This window comes from Malurus melanocephalus, unplaced genomic scaffold, assembly GCF_030028575.1.
Source record: "Malurus melanocephalus ecotype Western Australia unplaced genomic scaffold, MMel_1.1 scaffold_130, whole genome shotgun sequence".
Taxonomy (NCBI): domain Eukaryota; kingdom Metazoa; phylum Chordata; class Aves; order Passeriformes; family Maluridae; genus Malurus; species Malurus melanocephalus.
Window position 1 is genome coordinate 1,385,656 of NW_026623362.1, and position 22,047 is coordinate 1,407,702.

Genomic DNA, 22,047 nt, shown 5'->3' on the forward strand with positions numbered 1-22,047 from the left:
AGATAAGAAAGGTGTGGCAGTATCTAAGGTAATGAACTGTAAAACAGAATTTCCAAATAGCAAAATGCAAAAACAAGATCTCTGGGAAGATATGCTGTGGTGAGGGGGTTCATTGTTTTTGTGGACTACTGAGAAATGCTGGCATTCACATGTAATGGTGGAAAAGTACTTGCATGGATGTATCACACCAGAAAATCAGAATGAGATTAATTCCTGGCATTTCTTTATGCTTGACATGAAAGTCTCATAACTTAAAACCAAAGTAAAATAACATTTCATCATGGGGATTGTGGSTCATGGACGAATTCATTCTAGAGCTTGCTTTGAATGTGACTGTGAACCTGGAGGTAACAAACAGTAGAGGGATAGATATAACTGAGAGATGAGAGATGCTAAATAATCTCCATCTTTGGAGCTTCAAAATCAGCTGGACAACCTGAGTTGTCATAGTTTCTTTCACACATAGTTTCTTTTGCTTTGAAGTTAGCCCTTCGCTGAACTGGAGGTTGGATCTAGTGTGATCTCGAGGATTCCTTCCAAAATTTTGCTATGAAGCTTTGGCTTTGGATTCATCAGCTTTCTGAAAGAGCTGGGCACCTCTTAAAAGAGAGCCTTATCCATGCGGGTCCACGGAGTTGGAATGATTTAGCCTCAGTGAAGTGGTTGGAGATGGAGTTAGATTTAAACTCTAAGGGTCTTGTGTTTTAGGATTCAGCAAAACTTTCAAAGAAGTAAAACTTATAAAAAGTTGGAAATATAGAAAAGAACAGAAATAAAACACTTTTTGCAAACCTTAAAGTATGTAGATCTGGGACACGGAAACTCTACAAGAGCCTCTAATCCTCTTGTATTGTTTTTTTATTGCTATCTTCTGAAAAGTTTTTRTTTGGAGAAAGAAAATTTTTCAGAGAAGTTTTAAATCAATGATTTCATTGTGATCTTCCTAGTGGGATGCGSGTTGAGAAGACCCTGTCAGAAGTGTTTAGGAAAATGGAGACTGTACATTAAGATTGCCTGCAGAAGAATGGGTTATCAAAATCAGACTGGGTGGCAACATGGAGTGCTACTCCCATAATCTTCAGTGGCATGTGCTGTAGCTGGATTTGCTCTTCTTAATTGAGAAAGGACTGAACCTTGTTGCTTCATGTCTGCAAATGCAAAACCATTCGGGRTAATGTTTACCTTGTTGCAATTTCCCTGCCTTTTACAAGTTTGAAGAAATCAGTTTCAGGATTCCCACTGCAGGGTTTATGTGGATTTTTCTCATGGTTCATCAGGAGAATTGAAGATAGTGGTTTAATTCTACTCCCAATCAAAGATTTATGTGTAGGACCTCTTAGTGCACTGTTRAAACTCAATGTAAGGCTACCAAACACTTACTGGCCTCTGCCTTAGCGTGGGCTTACACAGACTTCCTTCTCATTCACCCTTATGCAGCATAAACTCTTAAACTCTTGTTTTGCTGGAAGCTGCAGCTGCAGATACTCTTTCTGCTGATATATTGGAGTTTTTTTAGGGGATATTATTAGCTTGTTGAAATGAAACTGCTGTTGGTATGAAAAGCTTTAATATGAAAMCAGGATGAGGTGACCTGAAACTAAGATGACTTCATTGTTTTGCCAACTATATATATTCTTATAAGGCTATTATGTCKTGTCCATGTACACATGGAAGATAATGAGGATTAATATGTAGTTTTACAGCACTAGTGCTAGACTGAGTGATAGTCCCACTTTTAAGAAAGTAGAGGAACCAACTATTATGAATWTCCCATGTGTGCCATTGAAGAGAACAGCAAGTGGCCAATGCCTTATTTGATTCAGATGGATCATTGAGTGGTCTGTTGATTACCAATGGAAACTGTTAAATTACTTGCAGCTTATTGTATACAATGGATTTGGGATGGGTGGAATAGATGATCTTTAAAGTTCCTTTYCAAACCAAACTATTTGGTGCTTCTCTGCTCATTAGCAAAGATTTCTAAGGGTCTTCCCTCTGTCTTCCCTGTCTTCTGTTACTTGTCTTGATCCCATAAAATCACCACAGTTCTGTGTTTGAGATACTGCCATCAAGGCACCACCCCAGTGTGGTCCCGAGCTCACTCACTGGGTGGAAGCTGTCTGGTAAGTGGAAGCTCTGGGACCCTGGCAGTGTGTGCTGGAAAACCAAGCAGGACTGGAAGAGACTGAGCAGAAACACRTTTCATCCCTGCTGAAAGACCTGGAGGCTGAGAGGAGAGCAGGATTTAAACATGTGGTGCTATYAAACCTCTTTGCAGAGAAGTGTGATCACAGGGACTCCCAAGACTCAGACATTCAGAGGGAATTAACAATGCTTCTTAAATACCTCCTGAGATTGAAGRCACTGCCACTACTGACGGACTGAAGCCTGAAGTTATGTTTATCCTGGAGTTGGGTAACTTGAAATGGCTGTGTCTGGCTTTTTTTCCTTATTGTAGGGAGAGAGGGGAAGATATATGAGTAAGAAAGAGGGAAAAGAAACTGCAGTAAAACCTTGATGCTTCCACAGAGYCAATCTCTCTCTCCAATCTCTCGAATACTCTCTTAAAACCTTTTGTCTTTTTGCTGCTAAGTAGGAGCCAGAATATTCTCTGTTCTTGTCATCTYTTTGCAGGATAGAGAAGATAATGACAGGCAACAAAGAGTTAAACAACTAACTAAAGTATAATGGAAAATAGCTGTCTTACTTTTGAAGCTGAAGGTGACATTTGAAAATCCATGTATTTGGTCGCTGGTTACTGYTTGCTGTGTTTTACGTGCTTCAGTRTCTCACAGGATTTTTGCACAGACCAGGACAAATGGCAGTCTACATTAYAGAAGACTAAAATATATTTACAATTGGTTTCAATTTATTAAACTGAGGGTGGGCTAGGCTTTTAAATGCTGTCTGTTGATCAAGAGAATACACAGCTTGAGGTTAACAAAATGCTGGAAGAGGAAAGAGTATAAATAGAAACACCACTTCCTTGTTGAGTAGAAGCCAAACTTGTGGTTGAACCTTTCTATATGAGAATTCGCTGAGGTCCAGATAGGCAGCTGAATGCAGATTTCTGAAGATACCAARAATTCCAAGTTCTAAGGGAGGACATACATAGCACATACTGAGGGCTGGMCTAGGTATTTCTTTCCTGTGGAACACCTGGCTGCAGTTCTTGGAAAAAGATACCAGTGGAACTTGGAGAATGTTGGTGYAAATCCAGCACCAGCTTAGTGAAAGGAGAAACGTATGTCTGACCTTTCYGTGCARCACTGATTATTTGGGCCTTGAAGASGTTTAATAAAACTTAAAAACAGCCTCCCAAACTGAGGATTTGAAATACAAGCTTATCTGGRCAGTAGGATAAATATGCCTACTACTTTCTTTTAAAACTTTAAATATTTTTTCCATTGGTAAGTAAGGAAATATTTTACAGCAATGAGCATGATTATTTTTTCCTGATAAATTTTCCCAGTAGTGTTCTGCATATTAGAGATTAGGCGGCTGATATTTAAACCATATTCCACTGCATGAAGTGCCCTTCATTTCTAATTCTTATAGACTTTAAACAGTATATGACATTTTTTGCTATATGACTTAGATTTATTTTCTAAAGAAGTTTTATGACTAAAATTTGCACAATGCTTAAACCGTGGAATATATGAGCCAGAATCTAATTGTTTTATAAAATAAATAATTTTGTCTCTTATCTCGTGATTAAACTACAGATTTAAACTTGCTCTAGTTCAAACAAATTAATTCAAGGAATCTTATGGCCTATATTTTTACAGGAGGTTAGGCTACGTGATTACCATGGCCCCTCTGGCCTTAGCTGTGAACATATTTGCAGTTGCGATGAATTTCAGTTCTGATGAAAGATTTTAAGGGGGCCCTTTCTACTAAGATCATGTATTTGTGACCTTTTTTCAAAGCCAGATTTCAGTTGCTTAATTTAGAAAAAATATAATTGTATATCTGTTTACATCAAGATGGTGTAAGAGGGCTTGTTTGGGTTTGTTGGGGTTTTTTTTCTTCAATGTTTGGAGGGGAGGAGTGGTTTGGTTATTTGGGTTTTTTCCCCAGTCAAAAGYTATCAACCAGAATGTCTGAAGTGCTCAAAAGAACCCACATTAATTCCTGCACCCAAAGGTCTGTTCTCTCATGGATGTCTTTTGGTGCTTGGCATCATCCCCCTTTCTCCCATAGTGGTAGGTGTGTAGGAAGAGGAGATCACAAGGTTGCAGAAGAGAAGTGGAAAACCCATATCAGAGGGAAGCATTCTAAAGGGCTGAAGAGGGAAGACACACTATGACTTCCAGTTAAGGGAAGAGATTAGACTGTAGGTGAGTGGCTAACCAAGACAAGCTAAACAAATAAAAAAAAATGTGGGTGGCTAAAACAAGATGTGTTAGCTTTGGCAAGCCAGATGGGGTTGGGAATTGATAGAGCTGGGGAAGTATGGCACACTTAATTATTTGGGCTAGTACAAATAAGGATAACTAATCTGTCTGAATATTTGCGATAGGAACCAGTGAAATAAGTACACTGAAAATAGCAATTTATCTGGACAACTACTTCATCCTACTGGATGTCTTAGACCATTTGGTCTTTTTGGAGGCTGCCTGAAACTCTATTGACATCGTTAACTCAAATAATAAAGGTCTATACAGAATCGTGGCTTATTCTTGCAGGACCATATGCCTGAAAATTTGGCAAGAAATTTGTCTTTCCCCATTTCCTTTTTTTTAAAAAAAAAAAAAAAAACCAAAACAAAACAACTCTGAATTGTTGTGCAGCATTACAAAGGCAATTTGCATTGTGAAACACTAAAGATATTCCATCATTTGGCATCCTTAAGAGCTTGTGAACTAGGAGCTGGATGACAAAGATCTAAGTAAAACATTTAATTTCTCTCTAAATGAGTTATTCTTATTATTCCTTTCTTGTGATCATTTTTGACTTCTGGTCATCCTTTCAAACCAAGGCTCTTTTCATCTTAAGGAAATATTCTGGGTAGCATTAGCACACGTGAATTGGGTTTTCTTGGTAGTTTTTTTCACATAAAAACTTTGGAGTTCTTTCTCAGGAATGGTGTACAAGGACAAGGAGTAAAACATTGGTTTTCTCYGGTGTAGCTTTTTCAGCACATGTGCATGCAAACACTGAGCTTCACCCAATATATCCCTCTGGTGCCAACTGCCCACTCAGCTCTGCCCTTACACACTCMGTGAGTCGATGTCCCAYTCACTGCAGTCTCCTTGTGCATTCMCAAGTCTCCCTGCAGACAGCAAAGTTCCCTGATCTTGGGAGAGAATATCCTGTGGAGTCTTTCCTCCTGCATCGTTCATGGAATGTAGGACTAGAAAGRAACACAAAAAGGTCATTCATCTTCCTTGTCTTGGCATGATTGAAACCATTCACAACAGATGTTTCTTCAACCTATCTCTGAAGTCCTTTGGAGATTAACCACTGTTTAGAGAAACCATTTCCTTAGGTTGTTCAAAGTRCTTTAGTAGCCTTACTCCTGGAGAAACTTATCTAGCCTAAATTTGTTACAATTTAATCTTGTTTACGGTCTCATCCACAGGAAATGTACCAAAAATATGCCTTACTGCCCTCTTCATTAACCATTTTTACACCTCCCTTAGGCAGAGTGCATTTACAAGACTTGTAATAATTTTTGTTTGTAGGCCTCTACTTCATTACAAATGTAAACTAATTGTTTGACATTATTGATTTTCATKACTATTACTTACCTTGTTATTTTACAGATGTTTACAAATTGCGTTTTTCAACGCAATTGAAGATTAACTGACTCCCCATCTCCTTTGTTCTCCTGCACCCCTTTTTTTAAAGAGCTCTTATGAATAGAAGTGCTTTGGAGATTTTAGGTACAGAATTACTAGTTAACTGAGAAGCATTTTTCAACTCCAGGAAAGGTGTTGGGAAGCGTAGACATTAATGAAATTAATAGGCACTAATGACCTGTGACAAAGATTATGATGATGATTCTCTGCATACAGTGCTAGGAGTAATACCTGTGTGTTAGAAGCAGACACAATGACTAGATGTTAGTGTCTTTTTTCATAAAAAACTTGACCAAATATTGCATTGTACTTGAGAGACCTGACCATCAGACCTGGGGTAGGGCATGACAGTGTGGAGCAAACATGCAGGGACCTGGGTGTCATTGGCCTCCCAGACTTACTGGGCACAAGCAGAAGTTGGCTGCTGTTCCCAAAGACTTCTGCCTGGTGCACTGGCTCTAAACTTCTGGAGAAAATGGAACAGGAGAGCCAAAACCACTGGTRTAGTAAAGAAGTTAAACTACAGTAACTCGAACCCTTTCATTTTGAATTGCTGCTGCAGGACTCTTAAAGGAAACAGACTTTCAAAATACTCCATTGCAAAAAACACTATGAATTAAAATAAAAATAAAACCTGATTATGTACATTTTTAATCTTTCTCAGTTCTCTTCTCTTACAAACTATTTAGTACTAACAGCAGGAAATAATCTGCAAAATCTTTACAACTTCTGGTACACTGTCCCATTGACAAAGAAAATTGGAGAAGATAGGATAGGTGGATGTTTGTTTTGCAACATACGAGAAACAAATTATTGTTTTGGGGTCTTTTTGACTACCTCTGCCTTTTTAATAAAATTGATAATGTACCTTCTGTCTTAAAAATAAATGTCTAAATAATCTTTTCTCTAGTTTATTGCTGTGATCTGCCCTTCTTTAGATCAGTACCAGCAGCAGCTTTTGGGATAAACTGAATTATATCTTCTCAGTAAAATTCTGGGCAGAGGTAGCCACGTGTGTGCAATGGGAGGAGATTGGTGCCCAACCTGCCAAGCAGTCTTTGTCCTCATACAGTCAAAACTAGGCCATTTCTCAGAATGCTTTGCCTCTCTTTCTGCACTCATGCACAGATATAATCTGTGTGGAAATGAGCCTATGAATGAGGATAGAGTAACTGTGCTCCTAGCCTGACATTGGATTAGGATTTGATGGATGTGTGCACCTGGGTGATCTCAAGCACACTCATTTGGGACACATTTGCACTATATAGTCACGCTGCTATGTATCCTTTGCTAATTATTGGATCTTAATGGTCCCAAAGGGTGCAAAAGTAGGGGCCCTGCTTTTTTCTGTTCTCCCTTTTTACCCCATGTTTTTTTCCCTTTTAAATAACTGACATAGATTTGTTCCTGGGTTTTGCAGATCATTCCTCAATGTTCTTCTCTTTATTTGTGTTCACAATTGTAAATACAAGTGTGGCAATGGAATTTCCCCTTTCTCAGGGTATAATTTGATTTTAGGAAGACTGAAGAGGTTTCCTTACTCTCTGTAAAATATGAAGGATTTCAGTGAATTAATGGGTTTTGTTGTTTTTTTTTACTTTTGTAGGCGACACAGCTGATGATCAAAGTAGAGAGTCAAAGGATAAAACTTCATTTCCAGAGACCAGACCAGGGTACAATCAACCTCCACAGGTAAGAGACTATTTTCTTATGCACACATGATTGAACTTCCATAGCAGCTCCTTTAAGAAACACAGATGTCCTGCAGAAGATGGTTTCACCATATTTACATCTTCCATTGGCTGAGTGACTCTCAGTCTTCCTTGTAATCTGTCAGAAAAGCAGCCCTGCTGCTAATTAGATGGCAATAATATCAAGCCCACTGTCGTGGACTTGAAAAAGAAATAGTAAAAGGCTTGGCTGTATTGCTGGATTTCTTATTTTTACACTGGAGTTGTGCAAGGATGAAACTGTAGCTAGAATGTTAATGAACTGCACAGAAGCATTAGTGTGGTGAGTAGTGATGGAAAATGTCACACGTTTGCATAAGTCATGTATTTCCACAACTACCATTATGAGTAATGTTGTAAATGTGTGAGCATAATAGACTGTCTTTATGGTGTTCCACCTTTCTGTTTCTCTACTGTGTGGCTGTAAACTACTTTTTCTGTGGTTTACTTGATACATGTTTACAGGCTTTTCAGAATATTTCTGCATATGATGTACACATATTTTCTTCTCCATTCCTCTGAAAATGTTTTTGTACTAAGTACGAGCCTGTTTTCCATTTTTATGTAGTTTCAGACATCTGCAAGGTGGCTAAGAGATGTTTGGCATGGACTTTTTGTGCTTTTGTTGTCGTTCTTTTTTCTTTTTTGCTTAACTTATACTGTCTCTTTYTCCTTTGGTACTAACCTAGTACAGACTAGTGTCTGTTTGTCTCTTWTCAATGCCATTTCAATATTTAGTATTGCTAAGTCCCTTGGTATACTAGAGGGATGTGTGACATTTTTTCCATCTCTAAGAGTGGTCTGTATGTATGTGTGGCCTGTAGTCTTCTTTTTTAATTTAAAATTTAACATTGGTCCTATACAGATATCTTTAATTCATTATAAGTAATGAGTGGTTTGCTTTCTGATAGTGTGGAAGTATGAATTAGTTCCAATTAATTGCAAAGTTTTAGTCTTAGTTTTAGATCCATGCACATGTGAGCCAGGCTGTTTTGTARCTAAAGTCCTGCAGATCTGGACAATATAATTTACTGATGTTGTAGTTACCTACTGGACAAACGGAGTTTCCTTTAATGTGATATTCTTGCTGGGGATGGTGAACTGCCAGTTACTGCAGCCTCTGTGGKTTTTTTCAATTCTGTTGAAAAAAGAATTGAATTGAAAAGAAAGGAATTTCARGAAAAGAGGAACTTGTATACATTTKAAGTTTTATGAGCTAGAGAGAARAAGCAAAGTTTTCAAAATWAATAGGAAATAKTACAGTGAAAATKAAACAAAGGATGATTTTCACCTTTCTGTTAAAATACTTACATGYCACAGAAATATATAAACTGGCTCGTGACAGAATCAGTTAAATTAAGATCCAGCACTTGGTAATATTTAGGCAATTCATTCCATTCAGTCTAGATTTCAGTATKTGGTAAATCACATTTACTCGAAGGAATTCTCAAGTTCTCAAATTAAGTAGAMTAATTGTGAATCATGGAAATTAAATGGATAATTCTGGCCATTAGGAAAGCAGTATTCCTTGCAATGGTGAGCATGTTTTTGTAAATTTGTGGGAGAACTTCTATCAATTTAGGGAAACTGGAAAAGSATTGTGTTACATACTCAGTATGTCATAGAGACATAGAACATCAATTGAAGTAATAACCTTGTTAGTATTAAAATACAAACTCTTGATAAACATAGAACTGTGTTAAAATATAGTTGTTAGGCTGCAAAGTGGCATCAGATATTTGTCATGCAGGACTGAGCAAAAGAGCATTTARTTCATCAACTGCATCTTTCCATTGCTGGAAACCAGCTTTTGTTTTTAAATRTAAACTATTTCACTACTTATTAGATACAAACTTCACGGAACATGAAAAGTGCTTTTGGAAATTTGTTTTAAAGAACTGTGAAGTAATACCTGGTTCATGGATCACTTCCTTATTTAAAGGAGAGATGAGGCTGAGTTTGATTTTTTGAAGAAAGTATGTTCTGGGATATTTTTGGTAATGGCCATCACCTTTGAAATTTCCCATTTAGGTACCATTGGATTTGTTTGCTGTACCATCGCTTAATTATCAAGTGCATATTTTTGTATAATCTTATATAAATTATTTAAACTAATACACAAGTAAAAGTTTACATCAAGGTCATCTTGCTGCAACTAGGAAGGTGAGACAGAACCTCTTGTGACCCCTGCCATACCTGCAGTCAATGCTGTTTTCAGGTGTTTGTTACTGCATGCATGTTAGCAGAAATATGCAGGTATTTAGAAACTTCTTGGAGGAAGAGTGCTCTCAGAGGCCAACTTTACCCCAGACATTTTGCCTTCTGCTTCAGACAGAAGCTCCTGCTTTGAACAGTCCCATGTGGAGTGTTCTCTGCAAGTGAACATGCTCTCCATCTCTGCAAGTGTGGGTGGTGGTTTGGAAGGGTCATCTCCTAATGGTGGTCAKTCCTAGGGGGACGTGTTTTCCGGCAGGGCACGGAGTGCTCTGGGTCTAATCAAGCATGTCTGATCCCACTGAAGTTGCTCCAGGCTCATGATCTAAAAGTCACACACACATTTAAGTGCTTTTCTGGAATGGRTCCAAAATGGTTAGTGCTCTGCAGGGATGAGAACTTAAATTAGTCTTGTTAGTGACTAAATCAGTAAATTAGTGACCATGAAATACAAAGCTTCTAATTTTAACTGCAATGCAATCATAATAGAAAGGGACACTATGGTTTTAATTTTTTTATGCTTGTGATKTTTCCATTATTACAGTACAATTTCCAGATAATTCAATCTTTATCTGCTTTCACTGGGAATTTGAGGTTATAGAAAATAGCAGAATGGAAAGGTTAGTTTTGATATATGAAGAGTGCTAGAAACCCCAGTAATGTGGTGGGATTATTTTTGATAATGAGCTRTTCCACTGGTAAAGCAAATTAGTGCAATAATGTATTTTTTTGTCCTACTGTGAGAGCAATTAAGTAGCCTATCTATTAGGAGAAATAAAAATATTTTTGACAGATGGTATGGCTGTGAATTAGGATTTATGAAGATTATTGCTTGTCTGGTGTCTAGGACACCTGGGATTATTGCATTGATGTAAGAAAACAACAAAAAAATTACATCTCTGGTAATCGCTGCAGTGTTTTGTATCTCCCTACTGTCACCTTAAGAAGCAGCTCGTGTATATTTGATCTTGCACTTCTGGATAATCTGACATGCGCTCTTTAGCCAACAGATGTCATCAGATTTAATGGGGGAAAACTGGACCAGTAAGTGTATTAAAATAAACCACCAAAAATGAGAGTCATCTTTAGATTGTAAATTAGGATTTTTATCTTWCTGTGTCTTTTTTTTTTCTCCTTGTAGTCCTACTTGTCCCTCAAATGCTTAATAGCTATTGCCTTCTATCTAAGGAGCTTGYTATACGTTTTCTAGGGCAAGAGAGAATCCCCCAAGGGATTGCTTAATCCATAATTATCTAATTTATATGTTGTTGTTATAGCCACTCTTAATTATATACCTTGCTGTGATACTTACCATCTTAGGACTTAGTTTTCCTTATAAATTGTAATAGTTCTGCTATGATTCTTGTGCCCTTTCTTTTCATAATTTGCTGTTAAAAGCTGAGAACATAGCAGATAGCAAACCCATGTTCCCTGAAGTAAATTTGAAATTATCTATGGTTTTCTGCRTATAGGAACAGGTGTGAACCATTTTAGGCAGGAATAAATTAGGAAAAATATTTTTATGTCTGAATTGGCACTGACTCATTAAAGTCATCCTTTATAAAACTGTAAGGATTCTGCATGGATGTAAATAACAGTTTCCTAGACATCTGGTTAGGGGACATATGAGTCAATTGAAAAGACAGAAATACTATGACATATAAAATATCAAGGAAGAGATGAGGGAGTTGTGAATCCACAGAGCAGRAAAAWWAWTTWAWTTTTTTTTTATCCTTCTATTGAAATTAACTAGTGTTGCTGAAGTTGATAGACCTTTAAGATATCCTTTAGAGCAGATCAGCGATATAATTCCAGGATATGAATAATATTACTGTAACCTTGTTTTTCTTTTTTTTTTTTTTTTAATCAAAATTAATTGATTCTATCAGACCTAGTATCAACTGGCTTTTCCTTAAATTTGTCTGTCTGGATTTTTTTTAAAGTTACTGGAAAAGGACTTATTGCTGATCAGGTATTGTTCAGTTATCAACTCTTGGTTTATGGTTCAGGGAGTCCCATATTTAGAATCTCAAGAAAGTTGTTCTGGGCCAGATTCGTTSCATCAGTTTAAATTCCCTACATTTACTTTAGAGAAAGTGGTTTATATTKCAAAATTGTTGTGATCACATTATTTGTGATTAGTTTGTTGTCTTTTGACAAAATCCAGTGTCCATTGAAAATGTTGTTGCTTAGCTTGGCTTTTCTTTTTTTTTTTTTAAGCTCTCATAAGTGAGAATTTTAGTCATGGCCTGGTTAGACTAATTGCTTGTCATATGTCATATTAACTCTAAGATCTTCTTTTTCATATATAAAACCCTTAAAGCATGTTGGTCCATATTTTCTCTCTTCTTAATTGCGTATGTAAGCAATAATCACTTAATGAAATTATCCACTCTTAGAAGGGACTGGGATAAGACTGCAGCAAGGCATCAAGCACGTACTTTTCTCCCAATGCTGGTACCACCAGAAGAAAGATCTTATGTTTTCCTCAACTATCATTCATGATCATAATCTGTAAGAAGTGAAGTTTTAACATTGCCTCTAAAGAAGGGTGACTCATGTTCAGCGTTAGCAGCTGCAAAGGACATCACCTTTCTTAGYTTCCTTCATCCTTTGTGTGAATAGTAAATAGTTAGGACTTCTTTGGAGGATCCATGTGCCCATTCAGCTAGAAAAAATATCAAATATTGCATATTACAGCTATTACGTGTTACTATTACTACCTATTACAACTATTACTGTGCAGTAACATGTTTACTTTTTAAAGCTTCATTATATCACAATATTCGTATTGCTAGCTGTTTGATAATTTATCAAAATATTGAAGGAGTYTTTTCATTCTAGGAAGATCTCCTGAACGTGTAAACCAGTGGACTTCTGTCTGCCCTTAACAATTGGACAACTCTAGGGGAAGCAGGGGGTTTATGTCCTGTGTATAAATATATTAGATATTTTTACATACACATACAAAATTTAAGCAACATGATTATCCATAAGAAAACCTGCTCCTTATGTCACAAAGGATTAAAGTTTCAGTGACCTCACAAACAATATTTTATGAACTGTGGCTTTTGCAATCTGTTGACCCAGGGTAAATCAGTCAGACCTGGGGGTGTCTTGCAAGACTATCACCTTATAGGGCTTTTCTCAATTCTAAAGTGAATAGTTGGACTTGTTATCTGTGTAACATGACACACAGCTGGGGTTGGTTCAGATCCTTAGCAATCATAGTAGCATCATTAATACTATGTCCATTGTCTTTTTTTTTTAAAGGAAAGCATTATATTTTTAGATATAGGGAACTTGAGTGGGAATTCAGAGATGTGAATTGACGTGGTTGTCACCAGCTTCCTCTCTGAACTTAGAAAACAGTTCATTTTGAAAAACAATGCAGTGCTGTCTTACCAAGCACTTTTCTACAGCACTTTGCAAGTGTGAAGTATTGTTAAACCCTTAGTTTAACTTCAGCTGAGATTTCAGTACAAGAACTGAGGAAGCCTTACAATCTTCTAAGATGGGACATGAATCTTCTGTCTGGCCAGTAAAAACATGTAAACACAAGAAATGGATTGGAGCATCCCACTCTCACACAGCCCTGCCTGTCGAGTCCAGAGTCAGTGCTGCAGTCAGATTGCACAATTTGTGAGGTTTGAGCAACAGAAGACAAAATGACATCCTGTAGGGAACGAACGACACACAGGCATGGTGTATTTTCATAATTCAGTGCCTATAAATAGCAAAGTACACATACCCACACGTAAAAAGTTCATAAAATAATATAATTGGCCTGATTTGCAGCCTCTTCACTTTCTAAGGCTTTAGTAAAGGGACATGTACATCAAATAGTGATCAAGGCACATGYATGCAGAAGTATATTTTGCATACCTCCCTGTTTAGTTACTCACTGTATGTTTGATTTAATTGCTTGCTTATTCAGCTACATTGATTGGTTGTTTGTAGCAAGAGGTGCTCAAACTAGGTGCCCAGATGTTCCCAGCACATTTTTTAGCCTTTTTCTAATTTTGGGATCTTCTGACTAGCTTAATCCCAGATAAGAGTACCAATTATCCTGTATGTCTTGCCCAAATGCATGTGGTTAGACTAAAAGCCAGTAATGCTGGTTCCCTTTGCTGCTGTCAACAAATTGATCAGTCTGTCATYCTGCCTCTCAGAGCAGCCCTTCTGGGCTTTCCAAATATTGAGATTGATCTAAAATGCAGTGCAGATCATACATCACTTGATGAGACAGTGTGCAAATATGGTACAGTGATATTTGCCATGTGATGCATTAGCATAAAAGGGTGGGTGAAAGACTGAAGTGTAGGGCAGCTCATTAGCAATTACTCTATAAATACCAGGGAAGGAAAACAGAATTGTCTTTAGGCTAGTTGCACTGCCTCTTTCAGGGGAAAAGAATACCCAACACAAAACTCACCACAAATGGCTGTCCATTTTACTGGAAAGAAAACATGACATGAAAATTGTCCTATTTGAGCCCAGAATGCTAATGTTGGCAAGACAGGAGGAATATGTTTCTCTGTACTTTCCATCAGTGTTGTTTGATCCTTTCACTACAGTGTACTTCTGCTGAAATTTTTCCCTTGGAAAAAAGCAAAACAACTTCACAGCTCTTGTCCTTCTTGTGAAAGACTGTGCATTGGAAAGCACATATTCAAATTTTGTTCTGAAGCACTTTTTAAAAATGCAAAATAAAATGTAAGTTATTTACTTACAATTTTCTTTTCTTTACTTCCATGGTACTACAAGTTTTAAGAATGCATTTTTGATGTTGTAACGTGATGAACATTCCTGCTAAATAAAATCAGATCTATCTTAAAAAAAATTTACCCTTCTTCCTCTTCATGGTGATCCAATTATTTTCCATCCATAGAGAACAGGGAGGGTCAAAGAGGCCACCTTATTTGAAAGGCATGGAGCAGTACTAGTTTATTTTTGTTTATATAACTAATTAATTATTTTGCCTTTTGCTGCTTTAAGAGTCATGACACTTTTATTCCTGAATCTGAAAAGCCTGACCAGTAGRTCTGAGGACAACTCAGTCTTGTTGCTGTTTGTGGACTGAAACTTTACAAACTYTGGCTCCTGGTAACCTGTTTGCCGAAGGTGGTGTTGACAAGTGCTCCAGTTACAGACTGTGTATGGAGGAAATTAAAGTCAAATATCCATCCTTCCTTTTTCTTACTGGCCCTAATCTCTACAGACAGAGCAGGTGGAAAGTTGTGTGAGAAGATACTTTCTTGATTCACTTTTTTTGGCATTAAAATATTTTAAGTTTKTAAACAGCACATATTGCTAGTCTTGCCACACACTTGGAATTTAAGTAGCATGATAAAAACCTCAGAACATATTCCTTAGTACAGTCATTTATATTCCTGCATCTGTGTGAGAATCAATTTAAGATCCAGGGGTTTAGTTACTTAACAGAACTCATGAAAGCATGGCTGAGGACATTGTTTCCAGGTATTGCTGGAGGAAGAGTCACCTGAGTTCAGACTACTAATTCTTTTCTGTTCACTCTACTTATCKTCTTTTCTGAAAACCACATCCAAGATAATTTCCTTTTCCTTTCCTATGATAGAAATTGTTATCCCTTTGTCTTTTTCCTCTCATTGATATTGAGGTTCTAGGGAGATATTTCATTGATGTTGCTGACTCACTCAGTTACTCAAGGAGAAATTCCCTTTTCTTCTTAAAAAAAACCCCAAATTAACAACAAAATGCACTTCTGATTTGCATTTTTCCCAGTTACTCTAATTTGCTGAAAGATGTATTTTAATGTATTTGCTTTTTTTTTGTGTGTGAAACTATTTTTGCTAAATATTTTCTTACTGGTTTTTTGTGTTTCATTGTCAACATTTTTGGTGTTGATTTTTTTTTGGTTTTTTTTTGGTAGACAGCTTTCTTTCACATTCAAATCCTGACTTTTCATACTTTTAGTACAGTAATGAGAGAATGCAGTTTTAGCCCTCATTCTAGAGGTTCTGCCCCATGGGCATCTACCAACTCAGAGAAGCTGCCATCTTTTTCCTACCATAGATGGTTACTCTGCTGGAGTTTCTACAATAGCAGGGGTTGGGAAAAAGGGGTAGAGACATTAAAGGAGGGACCCAGTTTGTCTAAGCTTCTGCTGTTGAGAATATCAGGCTCCTAAAAGTCTTCAGGATTTTTTTTTGCTTGAAGCAGTATTTTCTCGACTGCATCTTGTTGTCACTAGCTACGTCAACCAAACGAAGCTGCTAAATTAGAACAGACTATTTAAGTACTGGTTTGTTGGGTTTTTTTTTAGTTTTAATTGCACAACTAAAGTTTTATATTAAATTAATTTCTTTGTATATTCTCCGGCTTACTGAAAGTCAGTAAGGTTATCTGAGGTTTGTATTATATCATGAATAAAAGTAGCAGCAAAATAAATGCAATACTTTGTGCTTCTGGATGATACTGAAGTTACAAAACAAATCCATTATCAGTATTTATCAGACTTGCCTGTTCATTTTGCAATATATTGACTTGTCCTTCATTTATGGTTTGTAGCTGTGGAGTGCAGTGCTGGATGTCTAGAGCTGTGTACATTTTCAATTACAGTTCTTCTGGCTTGCAGTTCACTTACTATAGTAATTTTCATTAACTTTTTAATTTTTAACATTTTTCTTACATGCTACAGAAAAAAAAGTAAAAAAAAATATCTGGCCTAGTTAGTACCATTTCCTGGCATTGACAGAAGCACAACATGCTAAATATTGTTCGTGTTGCTTATTATGTTGAGATCTTAGCTATGAATAGCTTGCACAGTGCTTTAAAGTAACAGAGGAATTAAATAAATTATTCCTTGTTGAACCTGAACCTATACCCCTGTCTTTCTTCTAAGATGATTTCTATCACCATATTGGTGTTGGAGAAGAGACTGTGGTCCAAAATTCACCTGTAAAGATGGTGCCCTAAAACTCAGGGGCCTCCAGAGAGGAATGGGAGGCAGCAAGRAAAGGMACCTTTSTACYRCAGGGRCMTAARTGTTGATACAGGTCTTCAATCAGAYCCAACAGTGGTGAAATTGGTTGGKATAGAAGGAAAGATAAGATCATAATTACTTTAGTTAATGGCAATGAGAAATTAATACATAAAATTTTTAATAAAGCCTTAGAACATTTTCTGCTTCCTGCTTATTTCTGCTTTCTTTTAGGTTTGCAGTCTTCATGTCACATCTTATCCCTGTTTGTTCAAAATTTTATAGTTTCTCATTATAGATGCCCACATTTGAGATGTTTTGGTTCTCTTTGTCTTCAAACAGTTGCTGAATAAAATAAATAATAGGAGTTAGGAATAAAGGAATARAAGTAGTAATTAGAAATAAAAATATCATTATACAGTTTTGGTTATASTAAATTCAATATATTTGCTAAATTTATCACTAACCTCCCTCAAAATATTTCCTGTGACRTATTGTTATTATAGGGGATTGAGTGAAAACTGAACCTTCATCTTGTACTGGTTTGAGTTTGCAAAATTGGTAACAAAGAAAATCAGGTTTTTTTTTCTAGGATGATGAAATTTGGTAGTTGGTTTCGACACCAGATATGAAGTCTTTTGTGGTACTTAAGAATATTTTCAGGGTAGAAATACATTCTGTGTCTCATAAATAAAACTCACAGGCATCTGTACTATTTACTAGGATAATTAAGCTAACACACTYTAACCGTGGAACATTCAGAGTATCCAGAGTTCACATGGCAACCTTGCAGTTCTTCCYCTCTGCAGAGATTAACAGTTTTATGGCTGTTTGAGAAGGCAAGAAGCACACTAATTTTATTCTGCATTCAAACTATAGAATTGTTGTGGTAATTACACTTTTCTAATTGTTTTAATGCCAATAAGGACTCAGAAATGTACATCATTATTGATACTGAAAATGTGGTTTACCAAAGATTCCCCTACCGTCCTTTGCAGGTCAAGCTACTGCATGAGGAGCTTTGCTGTAATAGAGGAAAAAATATAGAATGTCAGAAGTGCTTTGCATTGTTTCTTTAGATTTTTTTTCTTTTAAGATTTCAGTAACATTAACCTGACATTGATTCCAYTCTAGTCTAAGAAACAGCTGAAAAGCATTCTTTAGAGGAGAAAAATATCTAAGATGTGTGTMACAAATTAGTAAAAATATTCTTTAAATTCTTATTTTAAAACCTGGGTCTGTTTAACTCTGAGTAGCAATTGTAGTTGATCAAATTGTAGTTGATCAAAAGTAGTTGATAAACTTGTGTAGGTAGCAGGAGCTCTTTAAGAAAGACAAATCACTGCTGTATTACAAAAGGAGAGTCATAAGAAGCTTGGAAACAAGAGCCCAGAGTMAATGGGAAAGCTGATTCCCACTGACAACTGTTCTTGCTACTAAAAGTCTCTCCAAGGACTCGATCTTAACCCAAAGCTCTCAGCCTGTAGGTCTGCCCTGCTGGAACCCCTGACAGCACCAATCTTTGGCCACTGTTACAATCCCAGACACTGCGTTTCTGATAAGAAAGCAAGCAAGCAGCCAGGAGGAATTTGGATATAGCAAGAAGCTACTGCAAGGTCTCATGTACTTCTTACATCTAATTTTGCCCTCCCAGCTAGGAATAACATTTTTCTTGAGTCTCTGAAGGGGACGGCTGATTGAAATGTCAAGAGAACCTCAAAAGAAAAAACATCTCTCATTATTCACATGTTGTTTTCTGAGCCAAGTCAGGGGCATCTGTATTGTGCTTGTCCAGGTAGGTTTTTTTCCGTACTGAGAGTTCTGTACTTGGAAATTACCATGTCATGCACTTTCCTCACATCCAGCAAGGTTATACCGATCCTGCTTGGAGAAGGAGAAGAATTTCTTCACAGAAAAGGTTGTAAAAATTGGAATGGACTGCCCAGGGAGGTGATGGAGTCACGATCCCTGGAGGTGTTGAGGAAGGTTCCACATCCTGGAACTCAGTGCCAGGTCTGGTTGACAAGGTGGTGTTCAGTCATAGGTTGGATGCAAAGATCACAGAAGTCTTTTCCAACCTAAATGGTTCTGTGATTCTGTTCTCACAGCTTAAAATTTTGAATATAAACCTTGTGAGTAATTTTTCTTYCCCCCTCTGTTCATCTTTGCCTTTACCATTTTTATTTGAAAACTAAATTGTTGTCGTCAATGGAGATACTCATTCTAGAATTTCTACAAATTTTCTAAGGAGGTCACTTTTCTAAGTGAGTACCCTAAAACATAAACTGAAACACATTGGAGGAACAATCCCATATGACAATTTCCATTTCTAGATACATCAGTAATTATTGCATAATGCTAAATAAATTCTAGATACCTAATGACATGCTATTTCCTGTAGTACCACAAAGTTGCCTGAAGTAAAGATAATCTTTCTTTACCACCAGTAGCATAGCAAGTGTCAGTCATAAGTATTATATTGCTGGTTATTTACTAAATATTCTGGAAGACTGAAGGTACTGTGTCTTTCTCATGGCTGTTTTTTAAAGAAAAATAGGGCTGTTTCTGGAAAAAAAAAAACCTTTTTAGAAAGTGTAAATTTTTTTTTCATTTATCACTTTTGATAGAAAACCTTGTTGAAGGGTTTGGATGATAATAATGCTGTCACTAATCTTTGATTCCCTTGCAGAGCACTGTAAATCCAGCTTCTTAATACATTGTAAAATGTGCATTTTTTCTTCCTATGAGACTCTTGGCAGACTTTACGGTTAGTACAAAGACATTCAGCAAATTAGATGCTTTTTAAAAACAGCTGAGAAACATCTTTTAAAAAAGAGGAAAAAGGAATACYTTACTTTAGAGGAAAATTTTATACCTTGTTAGTTTCAAAATAACATATTGTTGTCAAAGCACCATTAGTATTTGGTGGCCAGCTACCATATATTTACAAGCATTTCTTTTATCCYTGTTTGGATTGCAAACCAAGGATGCAGAAGACATCTTGCTTATTTGAATTAAATTGTATTGCCATACCTTATATAATTTCTACTGATTTTTTGACTCTGTGGTGTATGGCGAAATGTAAATCAGCAATCTTCTCAGTACATTCAATTAATATTTCTCATAACAGGATTGTGTGTCATAGCATTTGGCAGTGCTTAGTTTAGCTAATGTCCAGATAATATGCTCTGAATGGATTGTATTCTGGATAAATAAGTTAGGCATTTAAGTAGAAACCAGTGTGACTAATGTGCAATATCAAATTCTCTAGGACTTGCAGTTCTATATATGCTTGAAGAATGCATGCATAAAGCAAAAGGCATTTCGTAACCTTGACCTTGGTTGCATCACATCCTTTTGTGCTGGTGTTTGCATTGGAGCCAGTGTGGGTGACCTCAGCACCRATGGGTGACTGATGTTCTCTTCCAGAGGGTCCAGTTCTTTGCCACATTACCTGGAAAACTGCTGGGGAGGTTGGCTTCAGCAAGGCCTTTTCACTCATGGGGGCTCTCCAGCATATGAGTGAAGTACATCTTAGCATTTAAAGAATAACTTCATGGTTTGGAAGCACAATAACATGTCCAGTTTGATAGGGTCTTGCACAGGAGGCCAACATCTAAATACCACAGCAGGAATGCTCAGAAACAGCCCTGCATGGCAAAGGCATTGTTGGCATTGACTGCCTGTGATCGCTGCACTTGGAGAATGGAAAAATTATTTCTTGTTACCCAAATTCTTCAGGACAGGAACATTTTTCTTTGTATAGAGAAGTAATATAARATGTGACCTGTTATAAATGAAAAAGTGAATGCACACTCTTTAAGATATTCAAAAATAACAGTTTTCGTAGGAGAGACAGCAGAGAATTATATGTGAAACTGAAACAGGAAATCTAGACACCTTTTCCATTTATGCTGTAAACTGATCTTGTCATATTGGGCCCAAAATCTTCTCAAATGCTTTTTTAGCATTTATTATAGTGACCAGATACTTTTCTTTGTTCCTGACTTACCTGTACTGTGTTTATCTCAACCATTTCAGACTTTCTTTAAGGTGCTCTTTTGACTTTTCAAATAGTGTCATAACCTATTAAGACCATTAAGCACCTGACTCAATGCAGATATTGAGTTTGGTAAAATGATGCTTTCGAAGTAAAATAATTCTAATGTAATTCATCCTTTCTTACTGCAGTCTTGCTTTCAAACATGGAGTGGGACTTGGGAGAAGGCAAAGCTGGTCCTTGCTCTATCACTGTCAGTATGTGATATCTGCTGTGTACAGAAGGGGTTTTAATTTCTGGKTCTGCCCATTTAGCACCATTCTAACAAACGTAAGGTTTCTGGAGGAAAAAAGATGCTTTRTTCTCACTCTAACATTTTTCCCTCTTTGAAGTTAGTTTTGGCTCGCGATGGTCTAATTTGCATTATAAATTGTGTTCACCCAGTTTGTGGGACAATTAAGGTATAAACAGGTGTTCATAAAAGTATGTTTTGCCAATCAAAATAAACATTAGATTCTAGAGATTTCTGATTATCATCTGAATCATGGGAATAGGACAGGGAGTGAGTGATCATTTTTCCCTGAAATGTGGGAGGGGAGGGAGGCAGAAGAGTCTTTGAAAATCTAGTTTAATTGATTACTAAATGTAGCCCTGTTTTTCATCTGGGGCTTTGTGGCTCCCCTTCAGAATATGGGAATGGTGTAATACAAGCAAATACCAGCACCTCAATAAATGATCCACAGGTTACTTCTTTCAAGAGGGAATCTAATAAATTTGTGCAGAGTAGAAATTAAAAGAAGTTTTTAAGTTTACAGCAGCAACAAATTTAAGGACTCATCTGAAGAGTTGTGGGGCATTTTTTCAGATAAATATTAATGTAAATAAATGTTCTGTGTGTTTGGCAGTGTTCTTAGCAAGAGAATATGTCTATACCAGAAGATGTTTATGACTTGTTCTGATGCATACCTTGGGCCCTGTCAAAAAAGAAGGCTTAGCAGTCATAGAAGTGAATTCCTATTAGAGTGAGAGCTGATGATCTTTGTCTTGGAGATAACTGTGTTGATTAGAAAAGTACAAGAGGTTTTAGTGTTTGTTCTGAACTTACAATACCATGATTTTGCCCATGGTTTTTTTGCTCACAGCTTGGAAAGCTGGAGTAACATAACTATGCTGGCTATCTTCCTCACTTCTCTGCTGGCTTTCCTATTTTCCCTGTCCTCTAGAGATACTAGAATGAGCAAGGAAATCCAAAAGAAATCTCCTCTATCGGCTCATGCTTCTGCTGTTGCATGTAGCTTTCTGAAGAGCTGTTAACTACATCTTAAAATGGAGAAC

At 36.8% G+C, this 22,047-nt stretch overlaps 1 protein-coding gene across 3 annotated transcripts in view; it reads left to right on the forward strand.

The window, feature by feature from the left end:
* UMAD1 (UBAP1-MVB12-associated (UMA) domain containing 1) overlaps positions 1 to 22,047 on the forward strand; it is a 76,371-nt gene that overhangs the window by 51,548 nt on the left and 2,776 nt on the right. For all 3 annotated transcript variants that reach the window (XM_057370683.1, XM_057370686.1, XM_057370684.1), the window contains exon 3: positions 7,411 to 7,496. In XM_057370683.1, coding sequence (XP_057226666.1) covers positions 7,411 to 7,496 — 86 coding nt within the window. The remainder of the gene's footprint in view (positions 1 to 7,410; positions 7,497 to 22,047) is intronic.